The sequence below is a fragment of the Daphnia carinata genome, chromosome 4 (assembly GCF_022539665.2).
Source record: "Daphnia carinata strain CSIRO-1 chromosome 4, CSIRO_AGI_Dcar_HiC_V3, whole genome shotgun sequence".
Lineage (NCBI taxonomy): Eukaryota > Metazoa > Arthropoda > Branchiopoda > Diplostraca > Daphniidae > Daphnia > Daphnia carinata.
Window position 1 is genome coordinate 275,096 of NC_081334.1, and position 20,891 is coordinate 295,986.

At 40.6% G+C, this 20,891-nt stretch overlaps 3 protein-coding genes and 1 long non-coding RNA gene across 4 annotated transcripts; 2 read left to right on the forward strand and 2 right to left on the reverse strand.

The window, feature by feature from the left end:
• Nucleotides 1-133: 133 nt before the first annotated feature.
• On the reverse strand, nt 134-1,578 carry LOC130695152 (uncharacterized). The gene is made up of 6 exons (XR_009002280.2): nt 1,522-1,578; nt 1,172-1,381; nt 1,014-1,085; nt 893-949; nt 592-766; nt 134-248 (listed from the first exon to the last, which is right to left on the reverse strand). It is a non-coding gene; the product is annotated as an uncharacterized LOC130695152 (long non-coding RNA).
• A 2,651-nt stretch (nt 1,579-4,229) lies between these two features.
• On the forward strand, nt 4,230-7,403 carry LOC130695148 (neuroglian-like). Its single transcript, XM_057518278.2, has 5 exons — nt 4,230-4,598; nt 4,889-4,980; nt 5,069-5,355; nt 5,441-5,923; nt 7,249-7,403. Exons 3-5 carry the CDS (start codon nt 5,268-5,270, stop codon nt 7,401-7,403), a joined length of 726 nt encoding a protein of 241 aa, XP_057374261.2. The 5' UTR covers nt 4,230-4,598; nt 4,889-4,980; nt 5,069-5,267.
• A 2,614-nt stretch (nt 7,404-10,017) lies between these two features.
• Nucleotides 10,018-10,725, reverse strand: LOC132087901 (uncharacterized). Its single transcript, XM_059494969.1, has one exon. The coding sequence runs from the start codon at nt 10,723-10,725 to the stop codon at nt 10,018-10,020; it is 708 nt and encodes a 235-aa protein (XP_059350952.1).
• A 3,392-nt stretch (nt 10,726-14,117) lies between these two features.
• On the forward strand, nt 14,118-18,499 carry LOC132087722 (adhesive plaque matrix protein-like). The gene is made up of 2 exons (XM_059494970.1): nt 14,118-14,638; nt 17,512-18,499. Exons 1-2 carry the CDS (start codon nt 14,118-14,120, stop codon nt 18,497-18,499), a joined length of 1,509 nt encoding a protein of 502 aa, XP_059350953.1.
• The last annotated feature ends 2,392 nt before the right edge of the window (nt 18,500-20,891 follow it).

Here is a 20,891-nt window from a genome sequence, read left to right on the forward strand (position 1 = left end):
CAGTCCTCGTTCCAAGATGAATATTTCCCTGCCATGTACTTATGCATTAACTAGTCTAAACGAATGTGGTTTATAAATCTAATGTTGAATACAGCTATAATATCGTTCCCGAATCTACTTGTTTTTATTCTTTATTACACAAAGCGCGTGAAGGCGATTTCAGTATGTGTTTGTACAACATTGTAATTGCTGAACACATTATGCGTTAGGGCAAGATTTGTGATAGTACGATTGAATGTCATTTGAACCTGCATGAAAAGAAACAATTGGATGGGATAAACCAAAATTGAAGGCATCAAATTATCAATTGGCTGATTTGGCATTTGACCAACAATGATGTCCACATCTCATCGTACTTCCAATTTAATAAATGTAACACAATTCTTATTTCCCCTTTTAGAACAGGTAATAATGCAAAGTTTGTTTTAAAAAACATTAAACAACAGTGAGGGTTGTTTCAATTTGTTGAGTAAGATTATTTCTTTCTTAATTAAAACCAAATCGGAAGCGATTCAATTCCCATAGATATTGAACGACATTGACAAAGAGGATTTGACTTGCTCCGTGGAATAATAATAATAAAGGGATTACTTTGTATTTTCCTTAGTCTCTCAGGAATGCCTTATGTGTGCTGTCGATCGATCTGCCGTCTGCTCGTTCCCAATGGCAAAGAGACTCGGGGAATGCCTCCACCACACATTCCAAAACCACCGAACTTCCGTTGGCAACCCAACCGATGAACTTTCAGTACGAATCACAGGAGGAACTCCGCACGCAAATGCAGCGTAGAGAAATCAAATTGGAAATTAGATTCGGGTCACTCTCCTAAAGTTATTTAAATAACGCTATCGAAAAGGCTTTACATTAGAGCATTTCCTTTGGTTTTACGTACAATGAACTTCCACGTTGACGGTGCGGTAAGAAGGCGGAGGAATGCCGTTGTCAGCCTCTGTTCAACAAATCATAGCGAATTTTTGGACGTGTAAAATAATGAACATGAAAAATGACTTTACCGCATAGATACACTCCCATGTGATCGCGATGAACTTGGGTTATATTAAATGTTGGTCCAAGTACGTCACTAGCTACATCGTTTACGACACATCGTGTTAAATAAATTAATAATGAGTTATAAGGAACTTGAGCAGACTACAGATTTAGGCTACAATACTTTGCCATGATCCTGTATGTGTAAGAGATCCGTCTGCTCTCATCCAGGACACCTCCGGCCTTGGATTACCAGCAGTACCACACCTCAGTCGTAAATTTTTAACCGTACCAAAAAAATTTGTTTAAAAACTCATTTTTTTTTAAACAAAAGTAATTTTTTACCCTCTTGAATTACGACCGTCCTGGTTGTATTGCCTTGAATTTGTCCATCCTAAAGAAAACGACTATCAGCACCGAATCGCAGACTTCAACGATTAAAAATATAAACTAAAATCCCTCAAAGAACTCACTGCTTATGATTTGCATGAAACCAATGAACATTAGTTTATATGGTTGCAAAAAAAAACTTACAATGATGCCAACTCCAAGAATGCTGGGCTGCACCAAAACAATTCGTCTGGGGTCGGTTGGTTTTCTACTTCACAGTAATTTTATATGACATCCCCTAGTATTGCTACTCTGCCAGATGGAATTGCATATCGGTTAAGAATTACTGGCATTTGCAGCTTCAGGACACCATTCAGTCTTTTATCGAGTTTTGTCTAAAATGGAAAAAGAATGATTTGGTAAAAACTTTCTATACCACTAAAATTGATTTTTTAAAAATATCTCAGTGGTAAAATTCATTAAAAGAGGTGACTAACCTTAACGTCCCTTTAGGTACCAATTGGGATGTCGCACTTCAAAGACAAATAATTCTTTACAGTGTTCTCATGGCTGTTGCAAACCGCGTGGCATCCGATGCAAAGCCGCAGAACATCGTGACTTTTATGGTCCAACAGAAAAATGAATTGATGAACAGGAAATCGTTTGGTGTGAAATAATTCAATACCTTCAAGTGGTCGGGTAGTAATATTGTTGTTGCTGGAAACGGATTTTCCTATTTTTCTCTGAGTCTGTTATGAATGTAAACAAAGCTTTCAGAAAATAGCAGACGACCCCGTTAAAAAATCAGCCAGCGTTGCCGGATGAGTGGTCTTACGGTGCGGAAGGAACGTTAAAAGTCGTTCAAAAATACATTAACTTTGGCGTCCATAGCCTAGTCCTAGTGGTTATGGCGTCTGCTATGGTGATCATCAATGACTCTAGATGAGGCTTAGAGGGATTGAAGTAATGTACAGTATGTTCCAAAAAAATCCGACTACCCCCCTTAAAAAAAAATGCCCCCTATCAACACTTAGTTAAGTTACTTAGTACTTTAGGTGGGTTATGCTAGGATATGGGAAAACGCGGAAAGAACTATACTAGACGTTTCTATGGAAACCAGACATGAATCAGCTCGCGTCCTTACATCGCTAAGAGGTAAGACAAATTGCCGTTAGGCAAAGACAAAAATTTTTAAAAATCTACCACAAATTGTGTTTGTAGTAGGCTACGGGAGACAGACTTCGGGATGGGAAGTTTCGTCTCCATGGTAACTAATTTAATGAATCATGGCATACGCGCCTTTTTCAAAATCTTTGTTCTTATGCGTTAAATTAGTATAAAAACGGGGGTTGGATTATAGAACTGCCACAGTTCATTAGTTATTCATCAGTTCATTAACTGTTGTAGAAAGAAGGGGTGTGGTATCGTTAGGCCTAGCCGGGTACTCACAACTACGAATCAAATTTCCCGAAAATTAATTGTTTTGCGCTATTTTCGCGAAACAGTTATATGAACTGTATCAGTTTTATAATCGAACCCCCGTTTTTATGCTAATTTAACGCATAAGAACAAATATTTTAAAAAAGGCGCGTAAGCCATGATTCGTTAAATTTGTTACCATGGAAACGAGACTTCCCATCCCAAAGTCTGTCTCCCGTAGCCTACTGCAAATACAATTTGTAGTAGATTTGTAAAAATTTTTGGCTTTGCCTGCCGGCAATTTGTCTCACCTCTTAGAGATTCAAGACACTAGCTAATTCATGTCTCGTTTCTATGGTAACGTCTACTGCATTTTTTTTCCGCATTTTCCCGTATCCTAACATAACCCCCCTAACTACTAAGTAACTTAGCTATACATTGATAGGGGGCATTTTTTTTAAAGGGGGGTAGTCGGATTTTTTTGGAACATACTGTACATGGAATCATGGGACATGGAACCTGAACTTGGGGCGCGAGTCTACGGTCGATGATCACCTTTTTACAAATTAACGGCACGTGAGAAATAAAATAAAATAAAGCAAAAATCAAAATGTAAAATTATCAATTCAACGTAATTATGTTATTAATAATTAACAATAACTTCCGGTGAATTCTAATGTTATGTCCGTCCAGACGACCGTCAAGGTCAAAGGTTCGAATCGGGACCCACACCAAAACATTTTTTTCAGCTTAATTTTAGAATTTTATTACATTTTTAGGTTCGTTATACGTTTTGGATTCATAGAATGGCTTCTTAGAATTTTTTCGGCTTACCAACTCGTTTTAACATGAGTTGAAAGGTAGGTGCTCGTCTTTTCAATCTGCTTCATGTCGGCATGAATCGTACTAATATGTTAGGTAATGTCTGTATCAAAGTTAGTAGAACTTCGCCTTAATTTGAAAAGCGAAAATTATTTTCATTATTTGTTGATCTGGAAACGTTCAAGCTGCATGCAGACGATGAAACGTGTTATAAAAGTAAACAATGAACGAACAAAAAGAGAATTCTCAGTTGGATAGTGCATACTGCTATTGTCGGTTAGATAAACCAAAAACACTTTCCCGGAATTTTCCAAAGTTTTGTGGTGCCTTAAATACCTTTCTTAGATATTAATTCTCTTTAACAGATTATCAGTTCAAAACAGATTCAAATCAATAGAACGGATTTTCCAGGGGATGTCCTAATGGCGTCTATTGATAAATAGATTCATAAACGTACGGCACATAAGGAACGATGTGCGTTAAGAAGAAAACAAGAAAATATTGTGGACAGCACGTGAAAAAGCATTTCAAACATTGCCTACCTCCTGTCCAAAAACAAGATTACCTCATCAATTCTAATCACTTAGACGTTGCCTCGTGAAAACATTGTGTCACAATCAACTGTGGTCAAGTAATGATTCATTTTCTTTTGAGGCCTGCGGCGGCGGCTCGCCTGCGCCCGAAATCAAGTGGATCCATTATGGCAAACCGATCGAAGAGGCGGCCGTCAACCCGCGCCGCAAAGTCTTCCCCAATCGCATCGTCATTGAGCGGCTGCAGAAGGGCGACACGGGCAACTACGGATGCAACGCCACCTAAAGCATCGGCTACGTCTACAAGGATGTCTACGTGAACGTGTTGGCGTTGGCGCCCGACATCGAAGACGCACCGGACGACACGGCCACCGTAGACGGATCGGCCGTCAATCTGACGTGCAAAGTCTTTGGCTCACCCAGACCGCTCGTCAAATGGATCCGCGACGGATTGGAATTGACTGGCGGCCGCTATCGCGTTATGGACAGCGGTGATCTGGAAATTAGGTATACCGTCTTTTGTTTTGTTTTTGAAAATAATTTTACGTCCTATCGTGGCGTCTTTTTTGAACGGAAGAAAACGATATTCAAATTGTATTGTGAGCTCAGCTGCTTGTGACGTCCTCCTCCCCTCTCTTCTTTTCCAACCGCATTATCCGCTTCCGCTCTAAACAGCTGGGCTATTGTTTAAGAAATGGTCCAATCATGCGGGCGTGTTGCGTATCAATCTGCACGTTTTTCTCACTCTGCATCGTATATTTTATTAATAGAATTTATTTTTTATATTCTTTTTTTAGGGATGTGACCTTTACAGACGCTGGTGTATATTCGTGTCATGCAACCAACAAATTCGGATCGGCCAATGCCATTGGAACTCTGATCGTGAAAGGTTAATTAGCTGCCCATTTCATGATTTTCTTCCATTGTGGGGAAACGAAAAACCTCACGTCTAAAATTCTCTGCCTTTATTTATTAAGAGCGCACCGTCATCAGGGACGGATCCGAAGACTATGAAGTGGCTGCCGGGCAGACGGCCACTTTCCGATGTAACGCGGTAGCTGACTCGTCACTGAACATGACGATCGAGTGGCTCCACGCGAACCAGTTGATCGATTTGGAGCAGAGCAAGAGCCACGCTTCGTCCAGTCGCAGGACTCGTCGCTGACCATCGCGAAGATGACAGAGTTGGACACGGGCGACTACACATGCCGTGCAAAAACCATCCTGGACATGGCAGAGGCCAAGGCCACCCTCATCGTTCAAGGTAACGATTTCTCCAGTTTCGCTTTGTTCTCGATGCGGTTTTTTTTTTTAAATGCTCATCACGATGCGCTATTTTGCTTCGACAGACGTTCCCAATCGGCCGCGAATGGTAGGCATCCATTGCAACAACCGCGACGCGGCCATCGAATGGACACCTTCGGGCGATAATCGAGCGCCCATCTTAACGTACACGATCCAGCTTAATACGAGTTTCACGCCCGACAGCTGGGAAGTGTTGTTTGAAAACGTGCCAGCCACCGAGACGCGCTTCAAAGTGGAGATGAGGTCTTGGTCCAATTACACGTTCCGTGTCATTGCTCGCAATAAGATTGGACCGTCGCTTCCATCGGACCACTCGTCCATGTGCACGACGCCTCCAGATGTGCCGAATAAGAATCCCGATAATGTAGAGGACTGTGGCACTTCGCCCACTAATTTGGTTGTCACGTGGAACCCGATGCCCGAGAATCGAACACAACGGACGCAACTTTCCCTATCGCGTTTACTGGCGTCCCATTGCGCCATTTTCGGCCCCTTGTCGGAAATCAAACCGGATAACCAAAGGAAGGGTAAGCATCCGTTTTTGTTTGTTATACAAGTTGTCATGTGGTGATTTGGCCAGAACGTAACGTTGCAAATGATGCTTTTCATTGAAGATATTTGTAAGCGATATGGAAAACTCCCTAATAGTCCGTGTTTACTAAAAATGCATTTTAAATAGCTTACGTTCTTTTTTGTACTACCATTTACCTGTAATGATATTTGGTTGTTGGAACCAGCAAAAAAAAAAACAGTGAGCAATTAAACACGACATTTAGGCAATAATAAAAACAGGACTTTCCTTTATCGACACACTTTGTTTGCGATTACCGACTCGGTAATCGCCAGCAAAAATTAAACAATGCATTAACTGGGAAACGAAACCTGATCACTGGCAGGAGAGACACGCATCCATCGATGCTTGTCATGTTTGCCAGAACTGAAGTTTTTTGTTACAGGAAAAACAGAAAACGTGATCTTGAAAAACGCGGGGTAATTTAAGATCGTATCTTTACCCATCGACTGGAAATAATTGCCGTCGGCATTTGGTTACCTTTTCGTATTCTCAGCAAAATAATTGCCACCTATAGCGGCTGACTGGCGTATTTTATCCCAAAATAATTTTATCTCTTTTAACTTCTTTGTATATTGCCGTCGTAGAGTGTAGAAGTTAGGGAAACAACCGTCTAGCTATTCTCAAGGTAAAGTTTCCTGCAGCGATTCGGCCACAGGAATCAGCAACTTACAGCCACTTCAAGAGCGAACGTAAGTGCATTTCAACGGCCGTGTTATCCTTTTTCCCATCGCCGGAGAACGGCATAATCTGACGGACGAGCTGGCAGTCTCGTCCGCGGGATGGCTCGTCCGTGGGTTGGCTCGTCCGTGGGTTGGCTAGTTATAGAACAATTAATTTTCTACATTTAATACATTGTAAACTGTGGAAACTGGCCACTATGACAGAACTGACGTTGGCGATACTAAATAAGCAATTGTTCATTCAAAGAAAAAGGCAACAAGTAAGTTTGCCCAAAGTAACCAATATGAATGTTGTTCGAATGCTGATTAGTCTCGTCAATCTTCAAACTGATAGGTAGCAAGCGTCATCAAGTCTCTTCCGAGGTACGCAAAGTAATCCAGCAAAATGTAACAAAACAAATGAAAATTAAGTTTTCTGGGTATAGGTGCGTAAACTTGAGATTAATAAGAGAGGCTACGAATAAATGTTCACCGCTACATCAGTGAGGTATGTGTGAGATCACTGCACATTGTGGAAAGACTGTGAAATCCTTTTTAACCGTCTAATGGATAACGTTTAAAATCTAATACGATAAGTTGCTATTGTTTCCTCTTCTAGTTTACCTTCCGCAATGCATCGATGACCGTCAGCGTTCTGATAAACGTAAGATATTATCCACATCGCTTACGACGGAAATGGGACCTACGTTAACGAACGGCCAAGATACGAAAGGAAATGTTGCGCTGTTCTGTGAAAAGCTAGTGTGCGAATAAATAGGGTGTACAGAATGCTGAATATTAGAAAAAACTGCAGAAACAAACTTCAATGTGTTTCATCGACGGCGCTGTGTAATGCACTGATCTTTGAGAATAAAAATTGATCATAATACGCGAAAACGGTAACATTTATCAAACACTAACCAATTCGATACATTATTTCAAATTTACGAGAAAAAGAGTTATTTCAAATTTACAAAACTTACGCAAACCATATATTTCATTATTTGTTTTCTTGATATATGGTTTCTGATTATTCTGAAAGCAAGAAAATCGATAGATACTTGCATTTCTACCAGTATCCATTTTTGTGCTGAATACTTCCGCATAAAATGGATGCCACTCACACTTTACGTTGGGGTGGCTAGGGCGTGTCCGGCCACGACCTAGGTATGTGTCACGTGTCGTAATAGGATTCCGCGTGATTGTACCCATTATGACCGTGGTGTGGACTGAATGTCCTGTGAGGGACATTTCGTTAGACCTGTTTCAGGTAACCTCCCTAGGTTTATTTTTAATAAGGACATCCGGTCTGCTTTTTGAATCATACTAAGAGGGAAAAAATGTAACTAATTAAAATTAGCTGGTTTTTGATTGCTTCATTATTGCATTTTGAAACGTGAACATAAGTTTGCAACCCTCACAACCCTCACTATAAAAGCTGAAATTAGAATGCAAACTGCATTTCGTTTATTAAATTACGACCAGTGAACACCACGGGTGCCACCATGCAGTGCTGCCTTCGGCACGGGAATGTTTCATTACACATCGAATGTCAATGACTATTTTTTCATGTCTCTAGACTACTCATTTCACGTGGCGATTAATCAAGAACCACATCAGGTGGTTGTCCGAAAATGAAATCCAATGGTGTAAAGAAAGCTGATTGCTTAACAGGGCTACTACGTACGCAGAGTTTATCCACCAATCCTGCCGCACAAACTAAATGACAGGCGTATTTCAAGCTTGTAGAATAATACAATTTATCATAACAGTATGTACAGGGAAAATGCATAATCCGTAATAGTCCTTGACTGTAGTTGTAGCAATGGAAGTGCTGAATTCAAATCAATTACGGCTCATGGTGAATTCATCAACACTTGTAAAACTACGTGTGCTCGAATACGGTGAGGGATTACGTTAGTTACCCAACGTTATTGTTGAAAAATTTCCTTGTGACGTGTACCACGAAGGCGTCTATTAGAAATAAAGACGAGAAAATAATGTCTAACTAGCGTTGCGTAACAGAAATCGCGGCTCAGGTATAAAAGAAATGTTTCCTGGTCCCATTTTGGGGCACTCGGGGTCGTCTCTTTTGCCTTTTGGCTTTCCCAATTGTTTTTTTCTTTTTGTCCGTGGCTTGTGGGTCGTCTGTGTGCTTTGCTTTGAGGCAATGCGAATAAGTGTGAAATGGGCACTTGCGTGACAAGAAGAGTTCGTCAATGGAGTTGGAAAAGTATAATCTGATACCTTTGCACGTTATACGGACAAGATGAGTTCCGCGTATAGGGTAGGTTATTGCGTACAGTATAAAAATACGTAAGAGTGTTTTTTGTTGGATACGGTTTTTGTCTTGCCTATACACGTCCATGCCAACCTGAACCTCGTTACTGGTGAATGCGATACGCTCACGTATGGCGCTGCTGTGTCGGTTTTGTATTCGCTACAACGCCAACCTGACTGATAGAAAACAATCTCAACGCGCAATCTTCCTATTGATGACGAACATAATGGCGCAAATAGAGGAAAACAATATACCAACGAATTCACATAGAGAAAGTATTTTTGTCCGTTTGCTTTGTACACCGTGTGATAATAATAAAATTTAAAAAGAAAATAAAATTTTTTTAAACATTAAACTAACGAAATGGAAAAAAGTGTACTAAACCCATCACACAAAATTGATTGCAACGGTATATGGAATCGGATAGATAGTCCAGTATTATATATAACAGTTCCGTGAATTCAGAAAAAAAACTTTTTTATTTGATTCTCGTCCAGGCCAATAAACGTTTTAAATGAGAAACCATTCACCTGGTTTGCTAGAGGGTTGCAAACGCGATATCCCTCGAGTGCATATCCCTTGTACAATCTCATCGAGAGAGTATAATTTTCCTTGGTGATGACTGATGGATACCCACACGGCCATTGTATAAATACTCCGGTGCCTTCGTTGCGTAGTATTTGGATCATCGGTGTAGTAGCTTGGAGCAGTAATACTCGACCTTCTTCGCTGTGTAGTCCTCAGAAGCCTTCGTGATGTTGTAGGACGCCGGAGTGGTGTAGTATTCAGAAGAAAACGAGAACCTAATGCATAATTGTGTTCAGAAATGAAAAAAGTTGTACCAACTCAAATTGAAATCGCCTTCATCTGCTTTTTGTGATGCGGAATAAAAACAAGTGGATTTGGTAACGACATTATAGCTGTATTCAACATTTCATTTAGAAACCACATTCGGTTAGACTAGTTAATGCATAAATACATGGCAGGGAAATATTCATTTTGGAACGAGGACAGCAAATAATAAAACTAAATAAAATTTTCTTCGAGCTCGACCTCATCGGGCATCACGGATAACGCAATTGGCACGATTAATAGTACTTCGGTGGCTCAGTAAAATAGCTGGGAGTTGCATACGTTGTCGTCTAATAAGCTGGAGCCTTCGTGTAGTAACTGCGATGGGTGTAAGTGGTAAGTGTAAGTGTAGTACTCTGGCGCTTTTGTGGTATAGTATTTGAAGCGTTCAGCCTGGTAGTAGCTTGGAACTGAGTAGTACTTCTGTGCGTCGGTGTAGTAGCTAGGAGTGGCATAGGTTGTTGGGTAGTATATCAGAGCTTCAGTGTAATAACTTGGTGCAGCGTACGTTGTGGTGTAGTATTCGGGAGCCTTCTTAGTGTAGTATTGTGTGGCCTCAATCTTGTAATACGTGGGGGCCTCAGCGTAGTAAACTGGAGCTGCGTAAGTGGTTGTGTAATACTCAGCTTGCTTGGTGTAAGACTGTGCAGCAGCAGTAGTGTAGTATTCAGCGGTCTTTGTGCTGTAGTATTGGAGAGCTTCGGTGCAGTACACCGGAGCAGCATAAGTAGTGGAATAGTACTTAGAGGGCTCGGTATAGTAACCTGGCGAAGCATACGTTGTTGCGTACCCGGAAGCCTTTGTAGGGTAGTACAGCGGAGCCTCAGTGTAAGAAGAAGGAGCGGCGTAAGTAGTGGTGTAGTACCTCGGGGCTTCTGCATAGTAGTGTGTTGCCGCATAGGTTGTGGTGTATTCACGAGCCTTTGTAGTGTAGTATTGTGGACCCTCCGTCTTGTAATACATGGGGGCCTCAGTATAGTAAGCTGAGGCAAAGCACGTGGTATGGACAAACTTTTTCGTGTAGGCAGTGTGAAGTTTGTACTGAACGTATCGCCTTTTTTATCCAAGTTGAACAAGGACTATATCCCTGAGCATATAGAACATGCAAAGTATAACATATGCAAATTCGATCGTGTCGGTCCTGGCGTGTCCAAGACGTTTCATCATTTATGTGTTAACTTCGGGACAAAGTTCAGTACCTTGTTGATTTATTCATATCAGCTACACCGAATGCCTTTGCTTATTTTTACATATTTTAATGTGGTTACAACAATAGCAACATTTAAAACAACTGCATAAACGTTTATAGCGTGTTATTAACTCATCGTCGGCCGTTTGCAACCCCTTGCAACATGGACGCCGCTGCAGAACGTTCGCCTTCACTTTCGTTCCCGTTGCCTCACGCACGCATTTGATCCATTTGGCAAAAACAAATATACCAGTCTCATTTCGATCGGTGATTGATCAAAGTGACGACCCGCTGTGGCCAGACTTCCACCTGTGCGATAACTATATATATACAAGCCCGTGATTGCATCGTGAGCCCTCGGCTCCCGTATACTTCAACGTTCGCTTTCAATTACAGCCAACAGGTATACACACGTTGAATAGCTTTTTTTCATTGCATTTTTATACAAAGTGCAATTATAAATATATTTGCACCCCAACGATGTTCTTCTATTTCTACGAATTCACGCTCCACTTGGGGTTGACCTAACGTCTTCGTACCCTCGTTATATTTTCGTTTCGTATGTAGGCAATTTATTTATGTAATAGCTTTCCGAGTAGTACGCGATAACGTATGTGGCCCCTTCGTTGTGCGTTAACACATGCGTCATCCCGCAATATAATACACGCCAAACTGTTTTATCTAACATACAGTATGTGTATTATAGCTTGTCAGCTTTTTTTTGCACAGAGCCCTATAGTTGCGCACATTGACGTATTGGTTCGTTTACAGCATCGTGTTTGTTTGAAATAAAACCGATCAATACTATATCGTTCAGCCATTCTATATATAGCAAATCGCAAGGACATCCCCATTCTCACGATAGTCGTTTCATTGTCTTGTGTGTTTGATAAACATAACGTTCATTTTAAAGTCCCCTCGTATATGCAGTTGGAGGTCACTAGCGGTTGCATCAACTGAGATAGAAACATTTGACGATCTTCTGGCCCTTTGTTTTTTTGTTTTTTTTAATGTGAATGCAAAGTACGTTGTCCAGTTTTTAGTTACACGAGGAAAAGCTTTTTTTATTATTTTTTTCAATGGCTATAACGTGGTGAACTGGATGCTGTGTTATGTGATGTCGTAAACCCCCAAAAAAGATGCTGGTTGTTTGTGTTTTTGGAACGTGAGATCCCGCTTTACCTAATCTATAGCGAGAAACTTCAAAAGGAACAAAAAAACACACACAAAATCTAATTTGTGGGACCGACACGTTTTTTTTTAGGTCCGGCTGATATACTTGTGTCACTCTTTGTGTGTGTGTGTGTGCTATGTACGAACCAGCATTTGGAATCCACAATCAAAAGACTGAAAAATAGCGCAATGTTGCGGATGTTCGAACGCATTCGTTCACGCCGAATCACATTATAGTTAGCCCTCGTTTTTTTTTTTTCGCTTTGATGCTCTTTGTCTGAAAATAGCCATTTTTGTTATTTGCGTGTCGTTTGATCTTCTCCGCTTCCTGTTGCTAAATTCCAGTTCGTATAGCGACCATTTTTCGATCGCCATTCTCTCCACATAAATCGATACATTGAAGAAAAAACAGGGCAATTGTTATTATAAACTTTGATCTCCATTATAAAATGGCCAGAAATTCATATTAGAGCGCGTGTATTTTTGCATGAAAATCCATTCTTTCCGCAACAGACATCAGAAATCGTTCCAGCTGCTTGAATGTCATATAGCAGGATTGCATCCATGAAAAAAAAAAAATATGAAAGGACATTTGATACATCCAAGCCTTAAGAAGAAAATAAAAGAATAAATCGGATCGGCCGTTTATAGATCATGAGGACGGCCGGAGTTCCTGATCGGGAGAGATTGTGAAGTTTTAAAAAGCGGGAAAAACATCCCTTCCCATTGATTCCGTAATGCCTACATAGCAACAGGAAAAAGAAATTCCGTCTTATAATCTGTATGTTACAAAAGAGATTGAACATCAGACAGTATAGAGCTCTTGGGTATTAGGTACGGATTAGAACGTCCCCTCCTGCTGGCCATGCCCAGCTATTGCTTGTTACGCACGCTAAAGCCAAGGTAAAAAAAGAAATGTGGGGAAATAAATGTTTCGTTTCAAGTTTTTAGATTTCCCTTGTGTTCGGCCAGTGGTGTGCACAATTGAGAACATCGCCGGACAATCCGGATCATTTTGCCATTGGTACAATTTCATGTAAATATTATGTGCGTGAGTTTTCGTTTGAGAGTAGTATCTATTTTAGTTTTTTACTTAAGGAATAGTCGTTTTTATTATTACGTAGGCTGTACACCTATTATCGGGGCTCCATTCGTGTACACGCTTGATTAGGCAATCATCGGTGCTCCGAGGGCGTTAAAATGACGTGCCACGCCCTGATGCACACACGCAACCGGAAGAGCATTAATGACTCATCCAATTTTTTTATACGGAAAGAAAAAGAAAAGGGTAATACAGATTAAATGTCGGTTAATGTGCAATAAAGTATTAAACGAGAAGCAAGCGAGAAATTGCCAGTCAGCTGGTATACAATCTGAATTTCTGCAATTAAAAATTTCAATTCGTTTTGGAATTTTGGCAAAATCTAATCGTTAAGATTAAAAGCGGGGAAAACGCATTCAATAGGAGCAGCATCTTTGACGTCACTCACGATCGTTGTCAACGTAGACTTAAACTCAAGATGGCTGTTGAACTGCTTTTCTTACCAGACCACTACTGCTGCGCCGTACTACACCACTACGTATGCGGCACCCACTTACTACACTACAAAGGCGCCCGAGTACTACACCACGACGTATGCAGCTGCAACGTACTACACCACAACATATGCAGCTCCTGCTTACTACTCGACAAAGGCGCCCGAGTACTACACCACGACGTATGCTGCTCCTACTTACTACACGACAACATATGCTGCTCCTGCTTACTATACCATAAAGGCGCCCGAGTACTACTCTGCACCGAGCTATTACACAGAGGCACCAGTGTATTACACAACGACCTACGCCACTCCAAGCTACTACACCGAAGCTCCCGCCTACTATACCACAAAGGCCCCTGAGTATTACACCACAACGTACGCTTCTCCGTCTTATTACACTGAGGCCACGAAATATTACTCTGCACCGAGCAACGACTGTGTCGTACTACACCATGACAGAGGCGCCCAAGTACTACGTGGCTCCAACTTACTATACCGCTGCTGCCCCGTCTTACTACGCCGAGCCGACATACTACGCTACCCCTAGTTATTATACAACGGCTGCTCCTTCGTACTACGTGGAACCTACTTACTACACTACAACTTATGCTGCCTCGTCTTACTACACAGAGGCTCCTCAATACTACTCTACGAAGGCTGTGGAATACTACACCACCACTTACGCCGCTCCAGCGTACTACACTGAAGCTCAACAATACTATACTACAAAGGCTGCCGAGTACACAACATCTGCTGCGCCAGGCTACTATACCGAGCCTCCCATGTACTATACCACAACATACGCCGCTCCAGTTTACTACACCGAAGCTACCAAGTATTATTCAGCCCCAAGCTATTACCAGACTGAGGCGCCACAATACACCACAATGTATGCTGCTCCAGTTTACTACACGGAAGCTCCGCAATATTACACCACAAAGGCTCCTGAATACTACACGACTAAAGCCCCGGAGTATTACACGCAGAAGATTGAATACTACGCCACAACATACACTGCCCCGGCTTACTACACCACAAAGGCTCCTGAATACTACACCACAAAGGCTCCTGAATACTACACTACAACGTATGCTGCTCCGAGCTACTGTTCCGAGGCCCCGAAGTACTACACCGCAATCTACGCTGCCCCGACTTATTACACCGAGGCTCCGCAATACTACACTACAAAGGCTGCCGAATACTACACGACGAAAGCCCCGGAGTACTACACCAAGAAAGCGGAATACTACACCGCAACTTACGCAGCTCCAACTTACTACACTGAGGCTCCCCAATACTATACTACAAAGGCCCCCGAGTACTACACCACACCGTATGCTGCGCCAAGCTACTACACTGAGCGACCAAAGTATTATTAATCGTGAAAATTGTTTTGTCGGTCAGGCTCAATAGTTAAAGATAATTAGATGTTGTTTTATTATTTGCTGTCCTCGTTCCAAAAAGAGTATTTCCCACAGCCATTTATTTATGCATTAACTAGTCGTTCCGTACGAATGTGGTTTATAGATGGAATGTTTAATACAGCTATATGTCGTTATTCAATCTGTACTTTTTCTTATTTTCTATTACATAAAGCGGATAAAGACGATTTCCGTTGGTGTTCGTACAACATCGTAATGTCTGAATACAGTTATGCATTAAGAAATTTATGGGAAATATATCATAGTTATTCAGACGATTGCAATAAATGTATTCATATAGACGCTTAGCACAAAGTCGCATTTATTCATTGCGTTAGTCAACAAGCATTGTTGAGTTGTGGTCCAAATCCATTTATCTTTCGGTATTTAATTGAATAACAAAACGAAATGTTAATTTTGTTTTCAGTTTGCAATTACACAGTTATTGGCTATTTCTTAATTTCGCGCTGACATTTCTACGGCAAGGAAATGCTTATTAAATATTCGGCAAAAAGAAGTTCCGGTTTGTCAGTTTTGATTTTAATTATTGAAAATATAGCCAAAAAAGTTGCGCTAAGCACTTGAACGACATACTGGTATCCTCCAGAACTGCCCGGATGGACTGAATCGTATAGTACAGCTATTGATTCAATCCATCGTGACATCAGCTGAGAGCTCTTACATCTCTATTCAGTTTTGCATTGGAATGGGTGGCCAATCCCATACCAACACTTGACGTTTCGAGTTGGTAATTGCTTACAGGCTCTTGGTACTAGTCCCACCATTGGGAGGGTGCCATACCCAGTCATTGTTCAAGTGCCGCTACTGTGAGATGTTCACGCAACTATTATATACCGTGAATTACGGCACCAAAACAGGTTGCTAACGCAAACGTGGATTTTCCGTCATAAAACACCTCCCATTTAAATCCTGTGAAACTATTGCGCAATGTAATAAATGAACTGTATTCAGAAAATAGCGATAAATGACATCCAAGGTAATTATAAAACAAAAAACTTAAGGAAATTTTTAAAATTTTCAATTATTATGTCTCACTCACGAATTAGGGCGTGGCATCACGCACCGTGAACGATATGCAAGAATACTCCATATCACCTGGCGGCCAACATTGACACTAATGTGTTCCCGCATTGGCTGGGTATTATTGTAGTTGTCAGGTGAAAATTTAAGTTAAAGCCAATGTAGGATCGTCATTAGTTATTTTTGGCATTCATATACACGTATAAGTAGCCCTGTATATGCAGCTCATTGCGTCTAGTGGGCCATAATACTTCAATAATCACGCTTTCCAAATTTCCGCTTTGGAAAACAATGACCTACGCCACATCCCAGGACTTATCAAGTCTAGTAGACAAATGTTTGTTCGTAATTACAACCCACCCAGTTGCCACCATGAATATTTCCACAAAGGATTTTTGAACGTTGGTTTACCTATTGGATTTTTCCTGCACTACATGAATTTCTGAATCTGCATCTGGATGGATGAAACGTGAATTTTTCAAATAATTTAGGTCTGGGGATGTACATGGGACGCTTTTCTTATAATCACCGACTACGGAAAAGAAAAGATGACATCATTCATTAGCCGTTACACAAATCACATCCATTTGTGGTTTCCTCGTTGTCAGCCAAATTATAGGAATGAATCAGTGAGAGAAGCATCTCGCAACACGGGTTTAATAAAATAAGCGTTCAACTTGTTTTAAAGATAATTCTGTTGGAACACATTTACACTTCTCTTGTGTATGTGTGTTGTCTTGTGTGTTCTCTTTAATGCGTTATGCATTAACGAGAAATTAATGTTGACGTTTTTATTGTATTAAGTATAGAATGAGCATACATTGTTAATTCACGAACAACACGCACCTTTAGCGCGTGTCATAGCAACAAAAACGCCAAACCGTAAGGTGGGGTAAGAATATTAGCTGTTACGTCACTACCTGCCAGGTGCACGTGTCGTAACCGCAGGGCTAATGAATCGAAACAGGGTAACTTTGGACGCATATAAAATGAGAGACAACCATAATTTGATCAGTGTAGTAAACCATTTGGACTCAGTAACATCAGGACTACAATTTCCATCGGTTGTAGTTCACTTCGTGTTTTCCAGCTTTGTAATTATGGGTAATTCAATGTTACATTTTCTATATAGTCGTAGGATAAACCTATGATTTATTTTGGTTGCAAGCAATTGTAATAAATTTGTGTGCGTTTGCGCAGTATCCGATTGGAGCATGAGATTTATGTGTATGTATTTTGTTTCAGCTAACTACGCCGCGATGCTGCTGTTGGCCGTTGTCTCTCTGATGGCTGGACAGGCCATGGGTGGACCAATGGGGTCGTCTTCTTCTGCGTACTACACCACTCCGCCGCCTTACTACACCACGACGTATGCTGCGGCCAGCTACTACACCACCAAGGCTCCCGAATACTACACCACGGCCAGCTACTACACCACCAAGGCCCCTGAATACTACACCACCAAGGCTCCTGAGTACTACACCACCAAGGCTCCTGAGTACTACACCACCAAGGCTTCCGAGTACTACACCACCAAGGCTTCCGAGTACTACACCACCAAGGCTTCCGAGTACTACACCACCAAGGCTTCCGAGTACTACACCACCAAGGCTTCCGAGTACTACACCACCAAGGCTTCCGAGTACTACACCACCAAGGCTTCCGAGTACTACACCACCAAGGCTTCCGAGTACTACACCACCAAGGCTTCCGAGTACTACACCACCAAGGCTTCCGAGTACTACACCACCAAGGCTTCCGAGTACTACACAACAAAGAAGGCCGAGTATTATACAACAACATATGCTGCTCCCAGCTACTATACAAAACCTCCACAGTATTACACGTCCAAATCGCCGGAATACTACACTACAGCCTCCTACTACACAACTACGTATGCTGCTCCGACGTACTACACAACGACATACGGTACACCGAGCTATTCAGCTGAAGCTGCCCCTACATATTATGCTGCGCCCAGCTATACCACCACTACAGTTGCCTACTACACGACAACAGAAGCAGGCAAATATTATGTAGCTCCAGCATACTACACCGCAGCTGCCCCGTCTTACTACGCTGAGCCGACATACTATACTGAAGCCCCGAAGCCTTACGCTGCCCCAAGTTACTACACAACGGCTGCTCCTTCGTACTACGCGGAACCTACCTACTACACCACAACTTATGGTGCCCCGTCTTACTACACAGAGGCTCCTAGTTACTACACCACAACGGCTGCTCCTTACTACACCACAACCTACGCCGCTCCAGCATATTACGCCGAGGAACCCAAGTACTACACTACAAAGGCTCCCGAGTACACAACAATGTATGCTGCCCCAAGCTACTATACCGAGCCAACCAAGTAAGGTAAAAGAGCGAATTGGGACACAGGCCCGGTTCCTGCTAATTTGGGACAAAAAACATACATTTCGTCGCATCACGAATGGTATACTGATAGGGGTTCTATTGGGACATCTTATAGGCGAATTATAAACTAAAAGGGGGGTTACGCAATTTATCAAAAGGGCAAAATTTAAAACATAACAATATTCGAGAAAACGGTAATTGAAATCTGTGCGTTTTGCTTGCGGGCGAAAAACCTAAACAGCGTACGATTTGTTAGCTGACACCTGGACGGCACAGGAAATTTCTAAGGTAAAATTGAAGAAACCCATTAAATAATTATATCAAACAGTAGAGCAAGTTAAGTTCTACAGATTAAGTACAAGTCTGTCCCATTAAATGCTAGTATTATTCTAATATTACAAACCAGAAAAAACCCCCATTCCTGCTAATTTGGGACAGCCGACGCTAATTTAGGACACAGATATTTTCGAAAAAAAAAAAAAAACTTTTTTTCAATATTTTTACATCAATCGACGCAGAATTCAAAAATAAATCGATTGATGTAGGATATTTATCCGTTTTTTGAATCATTTTCATAGAAATAACGCAAAAATACTTTAGGGACTTAGAATCTAGTCTGGGTTCATCCACGCAGCTTTTTTAAAAAATTAATTTACATTCTTTCACTTTTTTTTTCGTAACTTCAAAGCCAATAAACTTTTTATATTTTTAAAGGTAATTCCGTATTTTTTATTTCATTTTACCAGTGACTAAACGAGAAATTTTTCGAAAACTGTTGTCCCTTATTGGGACACAAGTTTATTTGTAGTTTTTTTCAGAAATTTCAGTGGTTTTTCACGCTTTTCATGTTCCTTTTACTTGTCGTAGAAGAAATTTGTTAATAAGTCATTGGTTTTAAGTAAAAATCAAAAAAAAACTGTTTTGTTGTTCTCGTCATAGTCCCATTTGATTGTGCTTTAAGCGAAAGCGCTAATTCTGGACACTGTTTTCGAAGGGCGTGGGGTGGCGGTAATTTTCATATTTTATCTTACGACATGGCACAGTGGATGAATGCCTGGATGGTGAGACGGAGGTCTGAGGTTCAATTCTCAGCAGCTCAAATATAATCTTGTGTTTAATTAATACATTCGATGTATTTATAGGGACGATAGACGATATCTGCCTATCATGTCAAATAAAATCCCCAAAAAGTAATATTTTTGTCTGCATTTTGGGGTAACATTTAAATAGTATTTATAAATAGAAGTTTTATCATCAGAAGTTTGGTAGCTCAGAGGTAAAGCATTAGACTCATGATAATAAGGACTGCAGTTCAATGCCAGATAGAAGTTAAAACTGAATAGCTATTTTGCAGAACGCTAGGAAACTATCATACAGCAGTAAACATATAGTGACGAAGTAAAAAATTCTTAATGAGTTTTCTTTTTTCTGCAATTTTTCTTACAAACTGCGATTCAACAATATCGCACGAAATGTGAAAAAATCAAGAATGATGTAAAACAACAACGAAAAACAACAACAGCCATGTAGGGAAAATTTATATGAATCTATTAATCGCAATGTTTGTTGATATTGCGTTAGTTGAATATGTCTTTAGTGATTTCAAAATATCTCACACATAGGGAAAAATTGCAAATCGATTTAATTGAACTTCGCATGTTGTGCACTGTCGGTATAGAACCATACCATTTGGTGTTAGCAATCCAACGTCTTACCACTACGCCATGGCTAATAAATTTTTTTGAAAAGCATAATATGTCACTTAGTATGTAGTCTGCTGTCCCAAATTAGCGTCACGGGGGCTTATGTAAAAAACATAAGAATTGCAATGACTAATTAGATTAATATTATCACATGATTTTCATGATAAATTCAACTGCCATGTAGAGGAAAGCTTATCGATTCTATCGATACCAGTGTTTGTTGATATTGCGTTAGCTCAAGGCGTCATTGAAGATTTAAAAGAATCTCACAAAATGTGATAAAAAGTGAACAATTTAGGCAAAAGTAAATTTTGATTTTCTACAACTGGAGTTGAACCATGATTCTTCAGGTTGGCAATCCAACGTCTTACGACTATGCCACCCTTGACATATTGTAACAGAAAACTATAATAAGTCATTTAGTATGTAGTGTGCTGTCCCAAATTAGCTTCATGGGAGCTTATGCAAAAAACACAAGACTTGCAATCACCGATTAGATGAATATTATAACATGATTTTCACAAAATATTCGACAACCATGGAGAGAAAACTTCAACGAATCCATTGATCCTAATATTTTTATATTGTGTTAGTGTAAGGTATCTTAAGTGATTTAAAAATATCTCACAAAAAATGGGAAAATTCAAAAAATGAAATAGTAGTGACTGGTCAGTATAGAACCACGATC

Bases quoted from the DNA above. Each gene is read 5' to 3' on its own strand.
- LOC132087722 (XM_059494970.1), top strand. From the start codon at position 14,118: ATGACAGAGGCGCCCAAGTACTACGTGGCTCCAACTTACTATACCGCT. The intron at 14,639-17,511 runs GTATTACACGCA...TGCTGCGGCCAG, and splicing joins TACACGACTAAAGCCCCGGA to CTACTACACCACCAAGGCTC.
- LOC130695148 (XM_057518278.2), top strand. From the start codon at position 5,268: ATGACAGAGTTGGACACGGGCGACTACACATGCCGTGCAAAAACCATC. The intron at 5,356-5,440 runs GTAACGATTTCT...TTGCTTCGACAG, and splicing joins GGCCACCCTCATCGTTCAAG to ACGTTCCCAATCGGCCGCGA. The intron at 5,924-7,248 runs GTAAGCATCCGT...TTCCTCTTCTAG, and splicing joins ACCGGATAACCAAAGGAAGG to TTTACCTTCCGCAATGCATC.
- LOC132087901 (XM_059494969.1), bottom strand. From the start codon at position 10,725: ATGTATTACAAGACGGAGGGTCCACAATACTACACTACAAAGGCTCGT.